Source organism: Hyalella azteca, unplaced genomic scaffold, assembly GCF_000764305.2.
Source record: "Hyalella azteca isolate HAZT.00-mixed unplaced genomic scaffold, Hazt_2.0.2 contig13515, whole genome shotgun sequence".
Taxonomy (NCBI): domain Eukaryota; kingdom Metazoa; phylum Arthropoda; class Malacostraca; order Amphipoda; family Hyalellidae; genus Hyalella; species Hyalella azteca.
Window position 1 is genome coordinate 655,634 of NW_025943433.1, and position 23,549 is coordinate 679,182.

A 23,549-nucleotide genomic window follows, 5' to 3' on the forward strand; every position below is an offset into this window, starting at 1 on the left:
AGTTACAATAAACAAAACTACAAAAAAAAACACAGAGAATTACAAAAAAACAGCACAATCTATAATATCATTCCCGATAGTGTAGAACCGCATCGGTGCGCAGTATAGGTAACTCGAGCAGACAATCAGGACAGCTGTGCGCTGGTGGATTGTGTTTGCAATGGAAAGAGGAAATAATCCTGGAAGTAAAGGCACTCAGCCAGAGACTTGGTGTCGGATGACTGTCGGATGCGTCGTCGGCGCGCGTAATACTTGTCTGTTGCGTTCGGGCACGTCTGCGAGTACCGCAGCTCAGAAATTCTTATATTGTATTTTGCTGCCCGAATATTATGTTCTTCGCAGAAGTAATAATTTACATAGATACCCTAAGCTGAAGAATGAAGCTATTTATCGATCTTTTATTTTTTTTAGCAAATACTTCGAATGAAATGTAACTTTGGAATGCTCAATTCAACTGACTAACTGTGTTTATGTTGAACTTACAGGCTTCTCAATTTATTTGTGAATGATATTTTAAATTTTATCTATTTTATCTCCCAAATGAATGTGAGCTTGAGCTTCTCCTTCTATCTACAGGGTGAAATTGCAGATATTGTCGAAAATTTTTTGTACAATGTCTGATTAGATATGAATGAAGGTAAATTATTTGAATTTTACAGTTAATTTGAAGTTGATTACCGTGAAAAGTGAACGTTGGTGATAATAAATCCGTGCTGATATCTGTTGAATATTATCTACTAAAAAGATATAATCTAACCGCACGACCGGCAGCTTGATCATTTTCCCTAAAAACGCTAAATCATTTTTTATCATTAATTCATTAAACATTTACGAAGTATTTCTTAAAGGCTCTTTTTAAAATTACCTTTCTTTCTTTTCAGAAGCCACCGGCTGAAGAAGTTACGCAAAAAACATCTTTCAACTGCAAGCTTCAGCAATACCTTCTTGTTCGGGTTGTGCCGGCTCCAATTCTGCGAGACGATTCCTCTTTCCGTCTTTGCTGTAAACTACAACAATTTCTGAAACTGGTGGCCGCGTGGCAAGAACTGCTTGACTCCTCGAAGGACCTGCTAGCAACTCTGGAAGAAAAATAGTGACATATTAGAGAAATAGATAATACAACCTCTAGATATGTCTGGGGAGCCAGGTACAAATTTCAGCCCCACGCATCTCAGTCCGAAATCGTCTTCATTTTCAATCAATCATGCACCTGGGCTTACATCACCATTGCACAATCATCATCCTATAGTTCTTACTCCTCAAACAACACTATCTCCAATGAATTCTAAAAAGAATACAGCCCCATCCCTTTGTAGTCAAAATCTTTTAAACAATTCATCAGCTGCAACTTTTAATATGACAACGTTAAGTTCGTCAGTCTCAAACCCTCATCTACAGACTTTATGTGCAAATCATAAAACCCAGGCTAGACCATCTTCCGCTAATCATAACAATACATTGTTTTTAAATCATACTCTCAAGTCTCATGGAAAACAAAAAGCCTCGTCACAAAATCAAATGTCCGGATGCTTCAGCGTTGCTTTAAATGATTACCCGCCTCCCATGCCGCCGCACTTGCTCAGGAAACTCTCCTGCAAAGACACCACGAGTGTCGGCAAGGTTCGTACTGACATTCAATGTAACTTAATTTGAGTTTGATGTCTTTATATTTATTCATCTTGACAAATAATTGACAGTGAATTGTTGATATATGTATATATTCTTTAATTATTATTAATTGTGTGTTATGGACACAATTTGCTTATCATATTTTCATAAGAGGGCAAATGGTTTAACATGATCGTACAACTAATTTGTGTCAACTATGTTGACACAAATTAGTACTACTAATTTGTGTCAACATAGTTGACATACTAATTTGTGTCAACTATGTGTCAACATAGTTGACACAAATTAGTAGGCATAGTTTTTTATACAAAACAATGATGCTAAAGAGAAGAATTAAAGTTTTGTTAAAGCAACGTACTCTTATTTAATCCAATAACATTATTTACAGTGTTTTATGTTTCAGCTACATCATTCTATACGTTTTCTAGTTTTAACTACCACTATTTTGTAGCTACCATACCAGTTTCACCTCTCCTAGGAAAAAGCCCGTGAGCTAAAAACACTTTCCACCCCAAACTCCCATAAGATCTTGAACAAACTATCATAAACCTCCGTCGGCCGAGCGGTGCATTTTAAAATAAAGATCTTCAGCGACGCTCAGGAGTGTCACCATCATCCATCTGTGGAGGGGTCCTCTTCGTTAAGAGAGTCATACATATGCTAACTTGACCAAGTTGGACACTTTATGCAAAATGTCTTCGCATGTTCGCTTCAAAAACTCAAAAACTTTGTAATAATCTGGCAAGGAAAGCTTCGCTCCCATAATTGAAGACCACGCGTATGGTGTTTCATCTGCTTGGTAAAATCTCATTGTATGCATGTCCGAATGAATATCAAACATTTCTAATTATTTTTTAATAATTCATACGAAGTTATTTTTAACGAAATTAAACTTTGCGAACATGATCGATATATTCTAGTTTTTTTCTCAGTGGAAGTCTCCCTTTCACTTCCTTTACCTCAGATCTAGGGTCTTTAAAAGGGAGAAGAAGTCTTTAACCCTTATATGGGAAGGAAGTTTATTTCTCCTTGAAAATTGCAATATAAACAAATATTCAACGTTTCTTTCTACATATGCTTTACATTATGTCGGCCTCAAATAGGCGAGAGGGTAACAGATCCTGTATCCATCGCTTCAACACATCAGGACGACTTGAATAATAATTACAACAAAATGGGCATTTCAATAAGTTATACCTTATACATTTCTCCGTTTCAGGTAAAGGTGCTCCTAAAAGTTTTCCAAGGAGGAGAAGTGCCAGGGTCCTGCCGAGTGCTGAGTGTGGACAACAGACGGAGATGTGTTACCCTCTACGATCCTGCCACCCCGACCACAGTTCCCCCGCCTTCTTCAATCACCCCCACAAAAATTATCCAAACGGGGGCCGTTCCTCCAAACGGGCCAATAGTTACGAACGCTCTTGCAGCAGCAGCAGCTGTTATACCAAGTGAAGTATTAGCTGGAAGTAAACCTGTCAGCTGTGTTGATGATGACGTGAACGATATAAAAATTAATGGAGATAAAATTTTATCGTCTGCTGAAGGAACCATTGAGAAAAGTAGTATTAGTGAAGATGATTCCAATTTAGACTTGCCAGTCGTCAATTCTACGGAACTCGCGGATACAAAATTGAGTAATGGGACGATTTCAATAAGTTCTGATTGTGTAAGTGCAGGTGTAAATGAATCTAAGAGCGTTCATGATCCAAAATTAAACGGTATCGATGAGACGAAAATGGCAAATAAATCAATTGTTGACTTTAGATCATTGATATGTGATACAAAAAGCAGCACCAAGACCCAGAGTATCGAAAATCAACTTTATGTTTCGGACGACGTCATTCCTGAAGAGAAGAAACTAACCTCCCAGCCAAAGCCTGATGATTCTAATTTATGTTCAGCTACGATAAAAGGAGTCAGCGCACCTAAGATGTTCACCTTTGATGGAATATTCACTCACGACGATTCACAGGTTAGAATTTCAAACCACAGTTTCGTTATCTATTAACACGTTAACTGATTACGGAATTATCGATTATTATTAGTAGAACTAGATTACTAGTAGAACTACAAAGAATAGTACTGATGTGCAATTTTTATTAACATTTATGATTTCTTCTACTAAGTTTCTGAATTGTTTCATTCCAACATGCATTTTGTTGACAATTTTTTTTCACGTAAGCCTCAGTGGAACTCATCATTATATATTATCAATGACTCAACCAAACATTGAACCCAACTATCATTTCAGCCAATTTGTCGCTATGAACGTATTTGTTAATTAAGGTATTCCGAGCTTAAGTTTGATTACATTCTATCCGAGCATACATCCTATAGTATGGACGCCCGTGAGAAAATTTGTAAACATCTGCATGAAAATTAGTTTTTGCTTAATTAGTTTTGCTTAATTAATTTTGCTTATTAATTTTTTAATGGAGTCCGTCAGTACTTCACAATTTTAGTTTCAAGATAATATGTACACTACAAAATAAACGGACATCCAATAAGTGGACGCATGACCGGTAATTTTTCCCCTCCTAATTTCTGTGCCAAGAGGCGGCGCCTAATAGCGGCCATTTAAAGTAGAAAGGTTCGAGTTTAGATGCTTTGTATAAGAGGTAGCGCATTAGCATAGTTATCCCTGAGGCCACATAAACATGACACGCTCGGGTAATTAGTGCTAGGCTCCTGGGGCAGAAGTTAAACACGCGCCTCCGTGCAACTCATCTTATGCAAAGCCGGCCTCCCGAATGACGGCTGCTCGAAAAAATTTAAGCTTTCTTGCGTAGCGACAGTGCGAAAAATTTTTTTTCGTGCAGCGCTGTTGCCAGCAGATTGTTCAGGAATAATTTTTCAGTGTTAGGATATGCGCTTCACAATTTAAGGGGAGCTGTGGCGATGAAGGTTACTGAAGAAGCAAGTATAATATTAGCAAAGATAAAAAAGTTGAATGAAAAAATTAACGACTTTCGTTAGCACTTATGATAAGTCTTCCGTAGTCGAAACTCAGACAGCATTCTCTTTGACCATGTTTTTGTTTATAGTACAATTCCCTGCTTAATGTAGAACAGGACATCGAATCAATTGTTTCTTGGTACGTTCTAATTATTTTCAATGGAAACAAATATACTAATCAAAACAACCTCGTATTAATAATTTGTGTGAAGAAACTTAACGGAAGTGGTCGATTAATAGCCTCCAGTGAAGGATCACTACAGTTACAGTTGTCCATGCTTTATGTGTAACTGGTATTGGCTCACACAGACGGAGCTCTGCTCGGCCGCGCTCACGGACATAATCGCGGCGGCGCTGAGGGGCGCCCACGGCGCTGTCTTCACCTTTGGCCAGCCGCACCTCGGTGAGTGGTGTCTCGCCCAGCAGCCGCACCTCGGTGAGTGGTGTCTCTCCCAGGAGACGCAACTCGGTGAGTGGAGTCTCGTCCAGCAGCCGCACCTCGGTGAGTGGTGTCTCGCCCCGCAGCCGCACCTCGGTGAGTAGTAACGCCCATAAGTCGCTCCTTGGTGAGTGGTGTCTGCAACGACGAACCGTACCTCGGTTGGCTCCAAGGACGCTGAGGCAGTTGTGCTACGCTGAGTAATGACGCGTCGAGCAGTCCAACCGCTGTGAGTGATGACAGACAAAACAGTTGTCCCTTTCTGACTGATGACCAACTGAGCATTCGTGCTATGATGAGTGATGGTACTCCTAGAAGTCGTGCAAGTCGTGCCGCTGTGAGTGATGGCGCATTTAACAATCGTGTCGTGGCGGATGATGATGCACTATACAGTGACTGCAGTCACTACACAATCGTGGTGGGGAGTGATACTTTGAAGTCACATCAGCACTCACTTAACAATCATGCAATGGTGAGTGCTAACACATCCGACACTATATAATCATTTCATTGAATGATATTGCAGCAAACAAATTCATAAATCATTTTATTTACTGTAGTGCATGACATCCCCAAAATTATGGAAAATACTAGGGATAATGAAAACGTATTGATGTAAAATTCGCAAGCACATGATATCAGTTGTAAAGTCGGACATTCGTATCCTGTAGATAAACAGAACTATTTGCAGGAGTGGAGATAGAACATTAAGCAATGCAATGACTTTGATATAGGTCTGCACAACAAAATGCTTTGGCCTGCAGTTTGTGTGAGTTTAGCAGTGCCGAACGAAAGACAAAAATTTGCGTAGGAAATGAAGCGTGGCCAGGAGCGAAGGGCGCAGACCTTAAGGTGAGGCAGAACGAAGTATGCCTGCAACGAGCCTGGCATGACCCAAACTCAACCAAACTTGCCCAATAAACCTGATGAAGACTCCCCAAAAGTTGGGCGATGGTGCGCCATGCTGGTCCCAGACGCCTCGATTGGGCTCGTCTTCGCAAGGCGCGAGCCAAGAAGATTGAAACATTCCCTAGGGCCCCGGACACCTTCTGCCCACGCTACTTGATGGAATTTCTTAGTCTCCAATTGCCACTGAGTTGTATTCCAACACTGTTCAGGCCTATGCTATGTTACCAAACAAGGAAACCTGCACGAAATACAAATCTGTTGCGTCTGCTACCGCAATTCAATTCTCGCTTACAGTCGTCATTTGCTCCGCACTTCTCTCACCACTACATGCGAGAGCAAAGTTGTACTATTAGCTTGACAGAAAAAAAGCGTTTTATTTTTATAGCATCACTCATACTGATGGACCTTAAATATTATTCGAGGGACGTGCTGTATATCTGGGCAAATTGTTGCCCGGTCATGTCATCTTAAGAACACAACTCCTGATGAATTTCCTGTGATGATCGATCTTGTCAAACTTGTTGTCGCATTCGAGCGTCCTTCGCATTCCTATCGAAACTTTGTCATCAGCCTCGTCCGAGGGAAGATCGTTGGGTTTGGATCACAATGTCTACCTGATGGTAGTAGGTCTTAGGACTAACCATGTACATCAGCAGCTTGATGAGTATAAATAATTGCAAAGAGTTCGGGCGCAATTATTGAGGCATTTAAAAGTTATTTGAACTTATTTCCACTAACGTAAAATAAAACGAAAAGAAGAATGTTTGAGAATAGACGGAAACTCAGCTGATAAATTCTTCTCCGATAAGCAGTCTAATTCAGCATCAAAAATCATTACGATGTGAAATTCGAGTTTGGATTGACCAAAGAAAAAAATTTTTATATCTAATATTTATTATTAGAAATATTTTTTTGAAGAAAAATATTAGTTAGGAATTGCACAAAATGTCAAGACATCATAGCCCGTGAGATGGCGGTAAGATCCGGCTTCCTCTCTGTAACTTGGCGTACACAATCAAACAAAATTCAAAAAGCTTGCTCCGTGAGTTGCGATGCTGCCAGGTTTTAATGAGAGACCTCGGCAGGTCTGGACCCTCCCAATTCTCGAGACTTGGCAGGAGTAAAGCAAGTTATATTAGAGGGAAATGTGCTGATACGGTGCACTAAAACCTAACTTCGGGATTCTCGGTGCAGTGAGCCAAGCGTTTCAAGTGGCTTCCTAGAACGGGCTCAAAAGTTCCTTATTAATATTGCTACGACAGCGCAACTCTTTTAAAGGCGGAAATGATTCCAACCGTGTCACGATTTCAAAAAAAAGTCTTCTTTGATTTCAGAGGATTCAAACCATTGAATTTTTCAAATGTTTAAAACAGCTATCAACAATGTTACAAATCAAGTTTCCTAAAATCATTTTAGCATTCATCTGTGGGTCAGCCTTCATAATAACGACAAAATATCGTATTATTAACGAAAAAGATTACCTAAATTCAGATTTGAATCTAGGAGTTCCTTATAAAATCACCGTATTAACATTATCATCATAAACTCATCATTGTTCATTGGACGTGCAGGTCAACGAGAGACGATGATTGGTTCGTCCAAGAGCTGCCACTCGCTGGGCGTGCTGCCTTCTGCCGTGTGTTGGCTCTACAACGCAATGCAGGTACATGACTTATTTCATACGCAGTAGTACTATAGAATTTCTTGCCATTTGTTTTGAATAATAATTAAATCCATGCCTGTTTCGGTTTAAGTGACTTAACATACGTTGTAGCTGAGAGACCCTACACCGCAGGGTCTCAAGCCAAACAGCGAGTTCTAGGATCAACACAAATTCGGGTTCTTTGAATGTAATTTTATCTAATTTTAATTTCGAAAGCGATGACTGAGACCGTATCTGCTTTCATTACTATAGCATAACAATATAGATTGACTTGATTATGACGACATCGACATATATTGTAGCTACTTGCGGTTGAAGAATATTAAGAAAGTTATCAGAGACGGTTTTTAAATTTGTACCAGTGTAGGGCTGATGCGTTTGTTCAAAATTTCAAACTGATGCCAGTATTTATTTAGAGTCAGGAAACTAATTTGCCTCTGAATTGACTGACAAAGCATCCTGGCTAAGCTGGCTTGAAAGCAATGTGCAGCAGATCAAGTCTTCATGTATAAATATGCAACGGAAAATATTTCAACTTTGCAAAGATTATGTTTAGTGCATTGTACAACATAGAATCAAATTTTACTGGGAAACCGGAGCTAAATTATTGATGAGAAAATATTTATTCGTGTATTTATTGAGCATGTTTTTGAGGGACATATTAGAAAATTTTAGTATACCATAAAAATTATTTCTTTGAATAATTGACAGAGAAAGAAATTTATGGTTGTCTAATATAAAACTACAAGATCATATTGTTAACATAACATAACATAACATAATGATGTCGACGCTGAAATGTAGGCCTGATGTGGCCTGTCGCCGATTCTTTTCCTTTTCGTGCCTTGTTCATAGATCTAAACTCGTGTCATTTGACCGGATCTTTTCATGACTGGCGATAGTTTGAAGTAGCTACTAGACTTCCACCGGGTTCGATAAGGAGCTAGGCATTTCAAATCTGTACATATATTTTTTCATGGCTTTATCTAGTCTGTTCTTGAACGCGTTCATACTTGGAGCTCCAACGATGTCATCGGGGAGGCTGTTCCACATGTCGGTGATTCGAAGCGAGAAAAAATTTTGTCGCGTGGAGAAGTTGCAGCGCAATTTTTTAGCTTATAGCCATGGCCCCTGGTGTTTGGTTCTTGTTTCAAATTCTAGTAACCCTTCAGGGACCTTGTATAGACCATGAGTATACTTGTATACTTCAATGAGGTCCCCACGCAGACGTCGATAACTGAGGCTTGGAGTGATGGATGCTCCAAAAAAAGCTTTAAAAGCTTTTAAAAGCTTTTACAGAGTTGCAAGTAATTTCATCGTAATAAAGAAGACTAATTATGAAATTAACTCAGCACGAACTACAAAAATTAAGCCGATAACCGAGTTTTCTGGGTACAAATCAACGTTGCACCACAGGATAATAATGCGTTCGAACGTCAAAGTGCCAACCCTGAGACATGAGCCTTACATAAATAACATGCGTTTAAAAATTACTTTTTAAAGACAACACTTCTAAAGAATACAGTGTCTCTGATGTTACTTATCTACAATGAATTTTTAATTTTATTTCCATATATTAAAAAAATTAATTTTTATATTTTTTTAATATTAATAAATGGAAAAGTTTTAAATTTTAAAAATTATTTATTGTGTCAATTGATTCATGCATTGTCTCCCACTTTCCGCAAGTGTGCAAAATTCAAGATCGATTGGACATGTAGAAGTGTGTTGAATATCGATTATAAGATTTGTAGAAGACAAAATTATTTTTATTTTTTTTAATTCATAAAATTATATATTCTATCAATTGATTCATGCATTGTCTCCAACTTTATGCAAGTGTGCAAAATTCTAGATCGATTGGACAGGTAGAAGTGCGTTAAATATTTATTATAAGATTTGTAGCAGACAGACAAACAAACAAGAAGTGAAGTTAAAGAGAAGTGTTGTAAAATGAAACTAAATTGGAAAAACTGTTAAAGATAATTTTATTACCGAAACCTATTTTCAATGTTTTAGGCTTACGAATTAATCAATTCTCAAATTTAACTGGGAATCTAAAATAAAAGCGAATGAATGCATTTGGTCACGTAGACCAAAAAATATTCTCTATAGCAAATTTGAAATAAATGACGTTGTATTTAATATAATAATGTACTCTCTATAAATTTCTATCTCAGTAGCTTCTTGGGAATTTTTATTAACTGACCACAAAAAAGGTGCACTAGTTGTGAAGCTTTAAGAGTCATTCCTGATTTTATTGAGACTTATGAAGATGTTGGTATACATGTATAATGGCATATGGCTGCTACATGTAATGACAATCTATTTAGTTTATCTTTCTCATTCCTGAGTTTCAATTGAGGTTTCAACGTTGAAAAGAGTCGTGTTTGTGTATTGATAAGATAAGATTAGGTCACGTGCGTAACGGTCTAAACTTTGGACATGACCTTATAAAACTCCGTCAAACCTCAGCATGGTTTGAGTTTGGGTTTGAATACTCGCTAAACGGTATGTCACGACACGAAATTAATTTAAAAATTCATGAAAATTAACATTCAACTGTCAAAGTTCAGTTACTCAATCGTGTTCGTATTATTTGGCATATCGATGGATTCTGTCATTAAGCGTGTGATACGCGCATTTGAATTGTCTACAACTAGCAAATCAAGTTAGATTTTATTATAAAATCAGTTGATAGCATTTTTAAATGTATGGTATGCTTGGCGATATCATTTGTACTGATTTTTATCATTTAATTAACTTTTCATTTTTTGGAAGAACTGGTCAGAGAGCATCCATAAGCTCAGTTCTAACATATCGATCATTGTCACGTCATTGTAGTACATTCGTAAGGTTCTATTATCAGCAAGTTCATTTCTTCCCCTGAAGCGCAATGGACCAAAAAGCGATGCTTTAAACTCAGGCATTAAAAATTCTTTCTGAAAATCCACGAAGAGAGTATGTAATGTGTGTTATTATTGTTAAGAAATATACACTGTCTGTGGATGATATATAGATTGTTTTACTAATGAAGACTGCAGCTCTTGGCATTGTCGAATGAACAAGAACAAATTATTTGCGAGAAAAAAGAAACACTTGGCTATAATTTCCCTGTAAATTCAAATAGACAAGTTGTCGCAGAAATAAGTTTAGGCGTTGTTTCCATGCGATTTTCAATTTGTCATTCGGGTCAATGTAAATATCGTAACATGAGTAGAAGCCTCATCAAAATATAAAAATTCCACAGCTGAATAAACATGAGCTTTTTTAGAAGCGTAGGTATCTCTACAGTAAGTTATTTTAGTTAATATTTTTACTGCTATAATTGTTTATATGTTGACACTAAATTTTCATATGCAGCATACATAAAATTATCAAATTACACAAAATTGAATTGTTATCACAAATGTTTACATAAAACTATTAAATTTCACGATTATTTCTAACCCATTGAATAAATTGGTTAGTAAACCTGCTATGTGGCTGTCGCCAGGAAGGAGCAGTGCAGGCAGGAGAGCCGCGCAGGAGCTGGAGCGTAACCGTGTCAGCGGTGCAGGTCGGTCCAGGAGACCAGGTGGTGGACCTGCTGCTGCCCTTCGCCGTCACTGCAGGTGCTGCACTGGGCCTTCCACGCGCGCTCATATATTTCAGTCCACAAAAAAGTCCTCTAAAATTTAAAAATTTAAAAAAATATTTCATAAATCTGCTTGAATGGGAATTAATAGTCTCCCAGAGTTAATTAAAAAGTATTGTTCTTCGATAATAACTGTGATAGAATTTCCGCCCATACGGATCGAATTTTCGATATTCCACTTCATGAATCACGAAAGTAATTAAACATAATGAAGTAATAGGCACTTCGTCTATGTGGCAAGCAATATCGAATAAATATGGTTAAGTTGTAACACTCCATAGTTTTATTAAGAAGTAGGAACAAGGAAATAGCAAATCGAATGGAATTGGATTTAAAATGATGGAACTTTAAATTTTCTTCTCTCTAGATCAATCAACTGCAACTAACAAAGACAACGAAAAAATGATTTCGTCCTCCGGGAACACGTTGTCGAGCGTGGGCTGCGGCGACGATGAGCTTGTGCCAAGTATACTGAGCAAGCTCTCTGAAGTGTCAGCTCCGACCATGACGAGGGCGGCCCAGCTCCTGGACTTGGTTTTGAGTGCTCGACACGTCGACGAGTTCGGCCGACCAGCTCACCTACTTTTCTCGCTCAATATTTACCAACAGGAGAAAGGAACGCCCATCTCTACTTCCGGAACTGTTGGTAGCACTGGTGAGAGCTGGGTGGTAACATTTTACGGCACTGTTGGTAGCACTGGTGAGAGCTGGGTGGTAACATTTTACGGCACTGTTAGAAGCACTGGAGAGCTGGGTGGTAACATTTTACGGCACTGTTAGTTGAGTAAAAATGTGTGTTAGTTGAATATAAATGATAAGAAATATGATATTTTTTATTTTATTCAAGGTAACTACAATGAAGAGTTTGCCATTGCCAATGTTAGATCCTCACATGGGCTCTGAGTGATTGCCATATTATTGAATGAGGGTCATCAACTTGTCCGTCATAATGACTGTACGCGCATTTGTTAAGATAATCGCATTTTTCAGGCTGCTGGGGGCGGCTGCATCTGTTGGATTTTGGGCCAGTAGATCGCGGCTGCCGCGCTTCCGGTGGCCGAGCTGTCACCCTGTCCGCCCTGGGCAACACCATCCTGGCCATCATCAACGGACAGAAGCAGCCACCACAGAAGTAATTAATAGTTAGCTTCACAAGATACTCATGATGTTGCGGCAAAGCAACGATTACCTATACAGCTAAATTTATATAAATCTTAGGCGTTTAAAATAGAATACTTTTCTAATTGTAGAATGAATGACTGTACTCTGTTTAATGAACAAAATTTTAATTTAACAAAAGTACCTCGCCAAGTAAATTATAGCAAAGGCTAGCCAGTAATGAGACGATGTAAAGTTATACATAAACGAGTTAAGATTACTTGGCATGGCCCATATTCCCCCACATATGTAACTACTCGTACCGAGTCGGGATGAACAAACATCTTGGCTATGAATTCATGCTGTGCGATTTCATGTCAGTTATAATAAGATTGGTTAAAAAGGAGGACGCCAATTTCTGGTCAGAAACGGCAAGGAGGCCGAGCGGTTAAGCACAGCATAATTGTAGCAGTGCGTTGCGAGTTCCAGACTGGAACCGCAAAGAAAGTGCTGCGAGTGTTCCTCGATGTTGAGAATCGGCGACAGGCCTATGGCCTACTAAACGCTGAAACCGCTATTTAAAACCGCACTCCGATTGGCCAATAAATGGAGGAATACTGCACTCGATCAGTAGCTGATCACAACTGATCTATAAATATTTGACGTGGCAAGGTAGTCCGGGTGGACTATCAGAGCCGGCGGAGGATCACTAATTCAGATTCTTTCTAGATCTAGAACCCCCTCAAAGTTGCCACATTCAGATATACCGGTACTCGTTGACATAGGTTACAGAAAATCCAAGATCTTGACGAAAAAATTAGTGACTGATGAATATGCTGGTGTTGGATACAGAAACTTGCATTTACATCAGATCGTCTCATGGGGGCCGCCCTAGCCACGCTGCCTCCGTTGAGACTGAAATGACCTGAGCCAACGTTTGACTTCAGGATCGAATAATGAGAGAAACAAAAATTTACAACAGACGGCTCGCAGTATTACCAGTATTGTAGAGACTACCAATTAATATAGGAGCGATGCGTAGAGTGATGTTATTTCCCAATTATAAAGTTATCACTGCAACCGTCATACCACATGACGTAAAACTCCTGTTCGACACCCCTGTTGAATAACCCCCCTCCCCCTACGCAAGCAGACAAGTGCAGCTGGGCGTGCTGGGCCAGCTGGTGCGCGAGTGCGTGGGCTCTCTGCGGTGCGTGACGTCCATGTTGGTGCACGTCAGCGCCGAGCCCCACAAGTACCAAGACACGCTCGCCTCCATACAACTCGCCGCCAGGGTGCATCGACTCCGGCGGCGCAGAGTCAAAGTCTGGCCTTGCACATTATCGAAAATAAATATAGTACTTATTGCCGAAAAAATCTTATAGTATCCATATTAGTCGAACAGTTCCGGTCACTGTCAAATGAGCAAAGAGAATTTACGATCAAAATGAGGATACTTGGGGATCCTTCCCATGTTGCTCTATATCCTCATAAGTTCTTGTCATTTCTGCCATTTTCCTTTTACATTTAATTCCATTTAATGCCAAAATTATTTTGGCTTATCTAAAAATCATGTTGCTTGAAAACCTCATGACTTGTATGGCCTAATTCATCTCTTCATGTTAATCTTTGTAGCCACAAATCGGTGGTTCAGGGAGCGGCGGGTCATCCGAAGAATCAAAAAGCGGTCGATCATCCAGAGGAACGATCACTGACACAGGATCCTCATCAATGGACCCTTCATCATCAGAACTGGTAAATGAAATGTTTCCAATTGGCATGATGCCTTAATTTTAGTCACTTTATGACTTTATATTTTCTGAAGGTCTGTCAACACTCAATTGAACGATTGCAAAAATACGAAAGCAATGCAGTTAGACAGATTACAAAAGCAATGCAGATAAACAGATTCTGTTCACGCCCTCGTGAGATTAATTTAAATCATTCAGTTTAACTCATTCTGCAAGGACAAAGAGGAAGTAATATGATAGCGTGAATTTGGCCAGGAAGCAAAAAATTTACTTATTAAAATCATTGAAACATCCGCTGCACAGTTACTTAATTGGAGTTTAATTAACGAGGTTCTCGCCTTTACAGTCCTGCGACACTGTAATTTATGTCGGTCCAGGAGCCGATGAAGCCACTGACAGCGAACATCCTCCAGTCTTTTTGCCATCCGGTTCCTCGCCTGAAAATCGCTGCTCAATTCGAAAAGCGCTAAAAGGTTCTTCAGTCGACTCAAGCCGTCCACAAGATTCGCCTCGCACACCGAGAAAAATCATACCAAAGAAATCGCCGAAGCACGGTTCAAGCAAAGAAGCTCATTCACCTCTGAAATCCAAGGAAAGGTATTCGGAAGACGATCAAGTTGGAAAAGATTCCGGAAATTTAGATCCCATCGATGTAACGAAACACTCACAGTCCCCTAGCAATAGAAGTCCATGCAAACACTGTTCTCATTCTACGAGAAACGGGCCTTCGGTGTCTCCTAAACACCAGAAATGTCTGCATGGAAGCCGACAAAGGAAAACACTGCTGACCGAAAACATCGTTCCATGTTGTCCAGGCCCTAGTGATGAACAATGGGTTGATGGCCCACGCTTCCACAAATCCAAAGTTCTGGAAAGTCAGAAAATCAAGGAATGTGAACTAGAAACTTGGATCGATGGACCTGAGGCAACTTACGGCTACATGGATGACGTTAAAAAAATCATGATTCAGAAATGGGTAGAGACCCAAAATTCTCAGAGCCACGTGAAAGAGGCTCAAGGCAAAAGTCCAAAACATCGGGCTTTCAAAGAAATGACACAATTCAAAACTAGCGAGCAAGAAGAAACTTCGCCGAAGCATAGAGATAAACACAGAGACAAGCGAAGAAGCAGCGATGGAAGGGAACTGAAGAAAGATTCCACGAAACATTCATCGCAATCAAAAGATTCCCCCCATCGTAGACGTTCCTTAAACGGCCCTCAACATCGCATGCCAGGCTCATCAGATCCAGACTCAAGCCTGCCATTAAATGAAAGTGAAAAAATGCCAACAGAAAATTCATCGCCGATTAAAAATAGACTAATTAATCCATCGCAAAAAGATTGTCAAGCATCTGAATCAATTGAGAAACAAGAAATTGCTGTACTTCATGATGGTATAACTTCCGAGGGGACAAAAGATTCAACGAAATTCATCGAGGAAATTACAATAGTCCAGCCAAATGAGCATGTAAAGGAGCAAACATCTTCCCAGGCGGAGAAAAAATGTGTTGTAATTTGTGACACTATTTCATATAAGTCATTGAATGAGGCTGACCGTGGCCTCCTGCCAAGTAGTACGACACTTCTTGCACCAGGTAAATATTTATAACTGCTATCTCAGTATAGAATGCTTGAGTCCCTCTGAATCACCTTGATTTCATTCATAAAAGCCTAAACATGTTCACACTAATCTATACTCTGCAGGTTGCATGTTGGAACCATTCTAATAGATGATGAAATCTAATGAAACATTTGTTTGCCTTTTTAGTATCTCTGCTTTTCATGATGGATTATATTTTATTAAATTTCACTGTATTATATGTGTTTCAGAGACTCGAAGAGGAGAACACGATACCCTGTCGACTGAAGCGTGCAAATCATCGACTTCGAGCCACGCTTTCCCGGAAGCTCAAGAGGACAGCGACAGGTCGGATAAAACCTCAGAGGTGTCAGAGGAGGCCATGGAAGAAGAAACAGCTTCACAACTGTCCATGGATGAAGTTGAAGACGAGGAGGCTCTACCAGAAGCCAGAGTTTACTTAAAACAGGTAAAAAAATTTGGCACTTCATTATTATTAACAAACAATTAAAACAGGTTGGCACCAAATTATTATTGGCACTTAAAACAGGTAATAAATTACGCACTTCTTTTTCATTATTAGAAGTTTGATATATTAATAATGCTTCAGAGTTTTCTCGTACCATATTTGATGAAAATATAAATTTTTATGCTTTATCATGTTAAATTAGTTGTTACGTTTAATTCGTCCAAGAGAACGATATAGAATTATTTATAGGCATCGACTGACCTCTAAAATGCTTAAAGGATTCATAATTTTGTGAATAGATAAGATAAATAAGATTGCGGACTTTAAATTGGTTTAGCGAAAATTGCCATAAGAATGAAATTTTCTTTCAGTTTCCCGGTGATCCGACGAGCTGGGAAGACTGCGAGTTCATCGAGGTGGAGGAGCCCATAGAGCCCGTCGAGTTAGTGGACTCTTGGACGCAAGTCACTGAAGAAGATCTGCAAACTAGCGGCTCGTGCTACAGCGTGCGGAACCTGCAGCCTTTGAGGCGGTTCCTACCTCCCGTTCAAGAGGAGGTCGAACCCAGCGCGGTAAGTTAATTGGTTATTTATTAGTAATGCGCCTTAGATTTCCTGGAAAATAATTTCAACGAATTCAAATTTAAGGGACGGTAATATAATTTTTCGTTAAGCAATACATTTGTTTAACGTCAGAATAAAAAATTTGAAATTTTGCGAAATTTAATCAGCTAAAAAAGTTTCATAATTTGTTACTATGAATATCCTAGCACTTCGGTGTAAAATTTGAAAAATTTCAATTCTTCCTTTTACTAAAACGCGCCACATTTGCTCATAAATTATCTTTCAAATTCTCAGCTCCAGCCAATAAATATCATTTAATGAATTAGTCAATTCTAAATACATTTCTTGCATGCGTGCTCCGATGGTTTCACCAAAAATGAATTAAGAAATACAATACGCCATTTGTAGCTCTATAACAGATAACAATAACGTGATATATTGTGTACTTATGTTTGCAGGATTCAGTCGAGGAAGACAATGTGGGCACAGCAAAGTGTGAACTAAAGGCTAACGAAGTGACAAATGATCCTTCCGTTGCAGACGCTCCTGGCGCCGACCAGCGTCCTCAGCTCCACCTGGATGACGATGTGAGTGTAGCATGGTCTTGCACCACAAGCTCATTAGAATATCAACCTTTAAGGTAACAGATGCATTGTGAATGCCGAGAAATATTTTTGCAGTTACAAAAGGAGTTAGTATAGACACAATTTTTCTAACCCTCAACGAATGATTAGCTCTTCAAAAACGATTCGTAGCATAAAAATGATTTTTTAAATTTATAATCAAATTTCCATAGTTCGTTCCTAATTTTTTCGTAAATGGAAACCTATGTAAATGCATTTTCTTTTGTCTCGTGTTAAATAGATATAGAATAAGGAACCTCCATTATTGCGCCGTAAAATGAAGCTCGATAAAATATGATATAAGCAAGGGGATCTTACACACATTGTAGTTACAAACTTTCATTCTCAATTGAAATGCGTCGCATTCGTGAGCTTTTGTTTGTCTAAAAACTTATATTTTTCTTGAATTAGCATGATGAATGCAAGAAGTTGATTCCCCACAACTTCTTACATCCACTTCAATCCAGCATGTCATTAAAGTTCACAATATTTGTCGGTGCCAGCATTTCGTTTCTATTTCTTCGCATAGTTCCTCCCGCCAGCCTTTTTCAACTTCTGTTTACCTTCCAGATATGCCAAGTAGAGACCCCAGGAAGTACTCGGTTCGAAGAGATGATCCAAGATCCCAGTTTCATGGCAAAAACTCACTACTTTGCTCAAAGACTCGAAGAACTTCGTAAACTGCATCAGTTCTACAAAAATTTGGCAAAGCAGGCACCTCGCCGAAATTCGTCAATGTGCCAATCAACATTGAATGGAGCTATGCTCCCCGACCTTCTAATCCGTCCCATTGAAGATGAACTGATGGATGACGACAAACACGAATTTGGGGCTTGCTTGCCACCTCTTTGCAGTCACAATACAATGCCAAGTCGATTAACTGAGCCCGACTACAACTTAGATTGGAAATCTTTATTACCAGAAGAAATTGAGCTGATAAGTGAAGCAGGAGACAGTAGAACCGATGCCGATGATTCTGCATCTGATTTTTCTAAAGATTTCAACGAAACTGTTTATGACATTCAAAGTGATATTATGCCTTATTTGCCCAGTAATTACGTAAGCTTAAGCAGTTTGACAGCACATAGACCTCCCGACCTAATAATGACCGGTAATTTGAATTATACTGTGACTTCACATGATTCAGGTGGCCAGATTGAAGGCAGATTGCCATCACCAATCGTAGAAGACAAAACAGGTGAAAATAATCTCCCATTGAACCCTACATCTCTGTCTGATGACGAAGTTAACGTGAATCACTTAAAAGTTAAAAAGGAAAAGAAAAAGAAAAAGTTGGGACTGATAAATTCTTCAAAAAGAACGACGAAGGAAATTTCTGAAACAGACGCGTCACTCAGCTTTAGTAAAATAAGTTGGAGTCGTATCTTTAGCGGTGCCAGAAGAAATAGCTCGCCAAAAGAATCTCCCAAAAAGACTTCAAAGTGCTTGAATAAAAATTACTCCAGAGATTTTTGTACGGCCTCACCAAAAAGTAATGATAAACTCAACAGGAAATATCGTGATAAAGAATGTACAAAGGAACAAGAAAAGATCGAGAAGAAATCCAAAGACGGAGAGTTTGGGAAAGATGAACAAAGAAGTCCTCGGGACTTGAAATTAGTAAAAGACTACGAAGGAAGCAGGAACTCAAAATCACTGATCAAAACGGAGTCCGACAAAATCAGAAGTAAAAATTCTCGTAAAAGCAATGATTACCGCACTAGCAGCAGCAGCAACAGTGCTGGTGGACGGAGCAGCAAGAGAGAATTTCCAAAAGAAAATGCAAGAGGCGGAACACCGCGCCAAGATCAGAGTGGAAGAGGGAAATGTTCTGTGCTCCAGCGTGAGAATTTACCTTTCCAGACAGCTAGCTTGTCAGGATCAAATTCGTCGACCTATCATGGCTATGATTCTGGTGCTGACTCTGGAGTTGGTCTGAGAGTAAGTCGTTGATTCAAAAAATGCCATCTTTAATAAGAAATTCAGAATATCGGACTGAATGCGTTCGTTTCTTATGCAATGCTCGATATGAAAATTATTGGGTAGGGATAAAATCTCAACGTATGTTTGAATTGACTTCCATGGACACTAAATAATACTTTTAGCCATCCCTGTTTAAGAGGAAAGCTTAACTTGTTAATTTCTCCAGGTAACCACCAGTAGAAGTGGTCGTCGGTCCCAAATGGGGTTCCAAGGAACTAGCGATTGCAGACAGGGAGAAAGTTCCGGGTATGAGTCAGTTATCCGTGACTCTGAATGCTCGTCCTTTGGATCATCACAAGATTCGGGTTTGGACGATGATGGAAACGCGTCAGTTCCAGTCAGAGGTGAGAGTTCGTTTGGGGTTTCTGGGCTATTTACTTGAATCATGACAGATCGAATACGACAAATATGTATTTTATAGCATTATCTGCAAAAAGAATGTTAAGAATATTACTATGTTTTTCTTCTGATTTCAGAAAAAGACATAGCACCTCCAAATTCATCAGCTAAGCAGTGCAAGAATTCAAGTTTAGATACTCCACCTCCAAACTCAACTTACGAAGCTGGCCTGGACGTGTGTGAGTCGCTGGATTTTAGTTCAAACGGTCTCGACACTGAGGCAGAATTGCAACAATATACTGAGGATGAAGTGAAAAGGTACGAAACGCGTCGTCGTTTAGAAAACCAAGCAAGTTTGCGAGCTCAGACAAGCAAGCGTTCCGTCAATCCCTTGTCACCTAGCGTGGGCGCTGCTCTGTGTTCTCCTGAAGAAAGAATTCAGCAGCTAAGAGAAGAACAAACTCGGCTCAAAATAGAACTAGAAGCTGCCAAAACCCGCCTCATGATCGACAAATCCAGGTGGAGCTATGAGTGTAAGAAATTTAGCTATAATTCTATATCATAGGTGTAAGATTCAGTGTTATGAAAAAGATATTTTCAATCCTAGCTGAACCCGAAATGAGATGCATGTAGATCAAATCTGAATATAATATAAAGATTTATAAATTATAAATTTATACATCTTGTAAAATGTATAATTTTAATTGTTAATATGGATTCATTTTTCAGTGCACGTTGAATCTGCAATGATGCCACATGAAGACGGATTCCTCGAAGCGTTAGAAACAGAAACATCGATTTTAAAGAAGCGAGTTGCTGCTGCGTCAAGTCGGTGTCTACTTGAATCCAGTTTTTTGAACCGAAAAGTTAAACTAAGACACAAACGAGCATCCCAAAAAGACGTTATTGATGGTGCGCATTCACGTACATTGGGTTTACCGAGTTTTCGAGGGTGTGGCATGTTTCCTGGATCAATATCATCGTTAGTCGACGATAAATTTTTGCCAGCCTCACATAACTCGTTCGCGGTTGAGCAGGCCGAGATCCGGGATGGTGCAGGGGATTCAGTGAGACTCTCAGGCGTGCATCTTTAGTAAGCAATGACTCGTTATAAGAGAACTCAAAACAATACATTTTTCACGAATTGAATTCTTTACTATTGTTAAATGGTTCCAGAAAAATCGAAAGCAAAAATATGATCTATTAACTTCAGGGAGATCCTTTAAAAAATAGTCCGCTGATTTTTAAAGCAAAAAATGTCTACTCGTTTCTTAAAGTAAATCAAATTCCAGTCGTACTCGGTACTAACTTGGTCGAGTGAAATTAATACGAGGCCAACCTGTATCCTGTTACTCTAATCTTGATCTAATTACAAGCTGGATGGTTACAATTATGGATACCACCGCTCGTTGCTTCTGTCTGCTGCTCCAACTGATAGCTGGTTCCACTTGAAGCGACAGTCATTTATTTATGATCAATTTTTGCCATTACTCAGTATTTCCCTTGCCTATGTTTTTGCAATGATATTTTGTAATTTTATATAATTCGTGCAAGTTCATAATATAGCTTTGCTTGATTATCTCGTTAATTTCATTTACCTGTGACTTGGAATACAAATTGAACTTCATAGTCATATTAAGATGTGTTGATTGCAAGTTGATGCAAGGCTGAAGTTGTACTTTGGTTTTTCTTATCTATAAACCTTAACTGACGTAAAAGATTACCACCGTCCAATACGTAACATCATCCTGTGTAGAGATAACATGCTTGCTTTCACTTGATGTATGTCATGACAGCAATAAAGTTTCAGGAACCTTCAAATCATGCAATTTGATAGAGACGGATTTATTCGAGCAATGAATCTCAATGGGCATCCATATAGGCAACAGACTTCCAACGAACTGAACTTTGAAGCCATTGGTGAATTAAACTCGAGCTTAAGGGAGAAATTACCTGGATGCCTACAGAGATTGTCTGACATAAGAATTGCTTTCAACACCTGTAATTAATTACGCTATTCTTATTTTTTAAATTGTTTGTTACTGATTTCCACTAATTGCAGGACACCTTCCAATAAATGTTTATAGTCTAAACTTGTTATTAACTTTATTGTAAACTTCATTGAAAATGGATTAGAGGGGAGGAAAATGCTGAAAGTTGCAATACAAGTATAATTTAAACTTAACTTAACTTATTAAACTAATGAACTCAGTAAATTCGTTCATCGTAGTTTTAGAGACTTGAAAATATGTTGTTCCAAAAATACATTGCTTTGCAAATGACAAATAGAGCGTTATACAAGCAATTAAAAAGAAATTACAGTCTATATTAAAATGGATTCAAATTCTATGACAATGTAATGTATGGTCAATGCAAATATCAGCCGATCATTTCTCTAAAGTTTAATCCAGGCCATTTGAAGAAAGAGGGCGAGTCGTCGAGACGATGTACATCATCGGTCCGTTCCTGATGACGACCAGACGCGGTAGTCGTGCCATTCACTCCCAAAAAATCCTGTAATATGCATTTATTTAGCATAAATAATTTGGAGTCTTGTATTTTTCGGAAGATGGAAATTCAGAACTATTAAGTTGAGAATACGGAGCTATAAAGTATAAACTATGTGCGGAGATCACAGCAAGATTACGTATGGTACTGTCACACAAGAGATGACCAATTTTCGTGGCAGTAATGTCAAGCAAGTGTTTACTTATTATTGATGTTTGCTGTTTTGTTCTTGGTTCCAAATGCCTACAATATTTCTGACACAAACTCAATCAGCAATTACGTTACACTGAATGCCCTAAAAATTGAGATATTTACGCAGATTTGCAGCCTTGTTCAATTGTTTGACTGCTGTCATGGGATTAAGGTATGAGTAATATTGCATTATCACTTTTTCTCTGAAATTTTAATGATATAAATTCTGAAATCTGTTGAATAACGTTGACATTATCAATTGAAATACTCAATGCATTTTAAGCTGGTGAAAGAACGCTTTCACTTTCCATGAGTATTTATTTACAAATTTATTGCACTTCCTTAATTCCATGAATATATACTGCATATACGGCTTTCTCGATAAAACGTAATACTAGCTCATCTCATTTCGAACAGAGACCTGATCATGCTCTGGTAATATTGCATTTCAATTAGAAAGCCTAATGAATTCATTAAGTTTCTGGTACCACAGTTTTGATATCAAAATGAGCACAATAAGCGGAACATCAAACGATCGAGTAGTTTTAATCAAAATTAAGATTGTTCTTGACCTTCACGTGATGCAGCGTCAATCAACACGTGTCAACGCACGAAATATAAAGCAATCAATGATCACATGGTGCGTCAGTAATAGACCTTTCAAGTCATTGTGTATCCTGTTCTATAAGAAATATAAATTAAAAAATTTTAAAAATCTAAATCTGCGACGCTTACCCGACTATTAAATTGTTGGCTAGTAATGGAGCAAATAATTGTTGACTAGTAAAATTGGTGATCATTTGCGTTTTGACTTATTAATTCGTGTATATATGCTAACGTTCAAATTAGCTTGTGACTACAGTGAAACAAAATTGCTACTCGTTTATTATAAAAGATTGAAAATAAAATAACTTAGAAAAGTGAATAATGCAATGCAGTGGCAAACGGGAAAGGATAACATAAATGTTAAAGGATTTACTAGTCACAATTTTTCAAGATTATCGGTTCGATAATTTTTTTTATATCAATAAGCCAATTTTAACTTCCGATGTAAAAGGGTGAATAGAAGAATTGAATTGTCCGCTATTTCAGCACTCTAATAATGAGTGAGTAGTCTAAAATTTAATAATCGACACCTGCTTTGTTTTATTTTGATTTGGTTTCATTGTTGCTTATATAATTCATCAGGTATTTTACTCATATGTTTCTTTT

At 38.5% G+C, this 23,549-nt stretch overlaps 1 protein-coding gene across 1 annotated transcript; it reads left to right on the plus strand.

The window, feature by feature from the left end:
* The first annotated feature begins 893 nt into the window (after positions 1-893).
* On the plus strand, positions 894-21,684 carry LOC108670552. Its single transcript, XM_047883720.1, has 17 exons — positions 894-1,620; positions 2,849-3,601; positions 4,894-4,987; positions 7,504-7,595; positions 11,092-11,209; positions 11,600-11,887; positions 12,223-12,364; positions 13,481-13,655; positions 13,966-14,085; positions 14,428-15,676; positions 15,912-16,129; positions 16,501-16,701; positions 17,151-17,279; positions 17,886-19,256; positions 19,465-19,642; positions 19,775-20,170; positions 20,367-21,684. Exons 1-17 carry the CDS (start codon positions 1,132-1,134, stop codon positions 20,729-20,731), a joined length of 6,378 nt encoding a protein of 2,125 aa, XP_047739676.1. The 5' UTR covers positions 894-1,131; the 3' UTR covers positions 20,732-21,684.
* Positions 21,685-23,549: the final 1,865 nt, after the last annotated feature.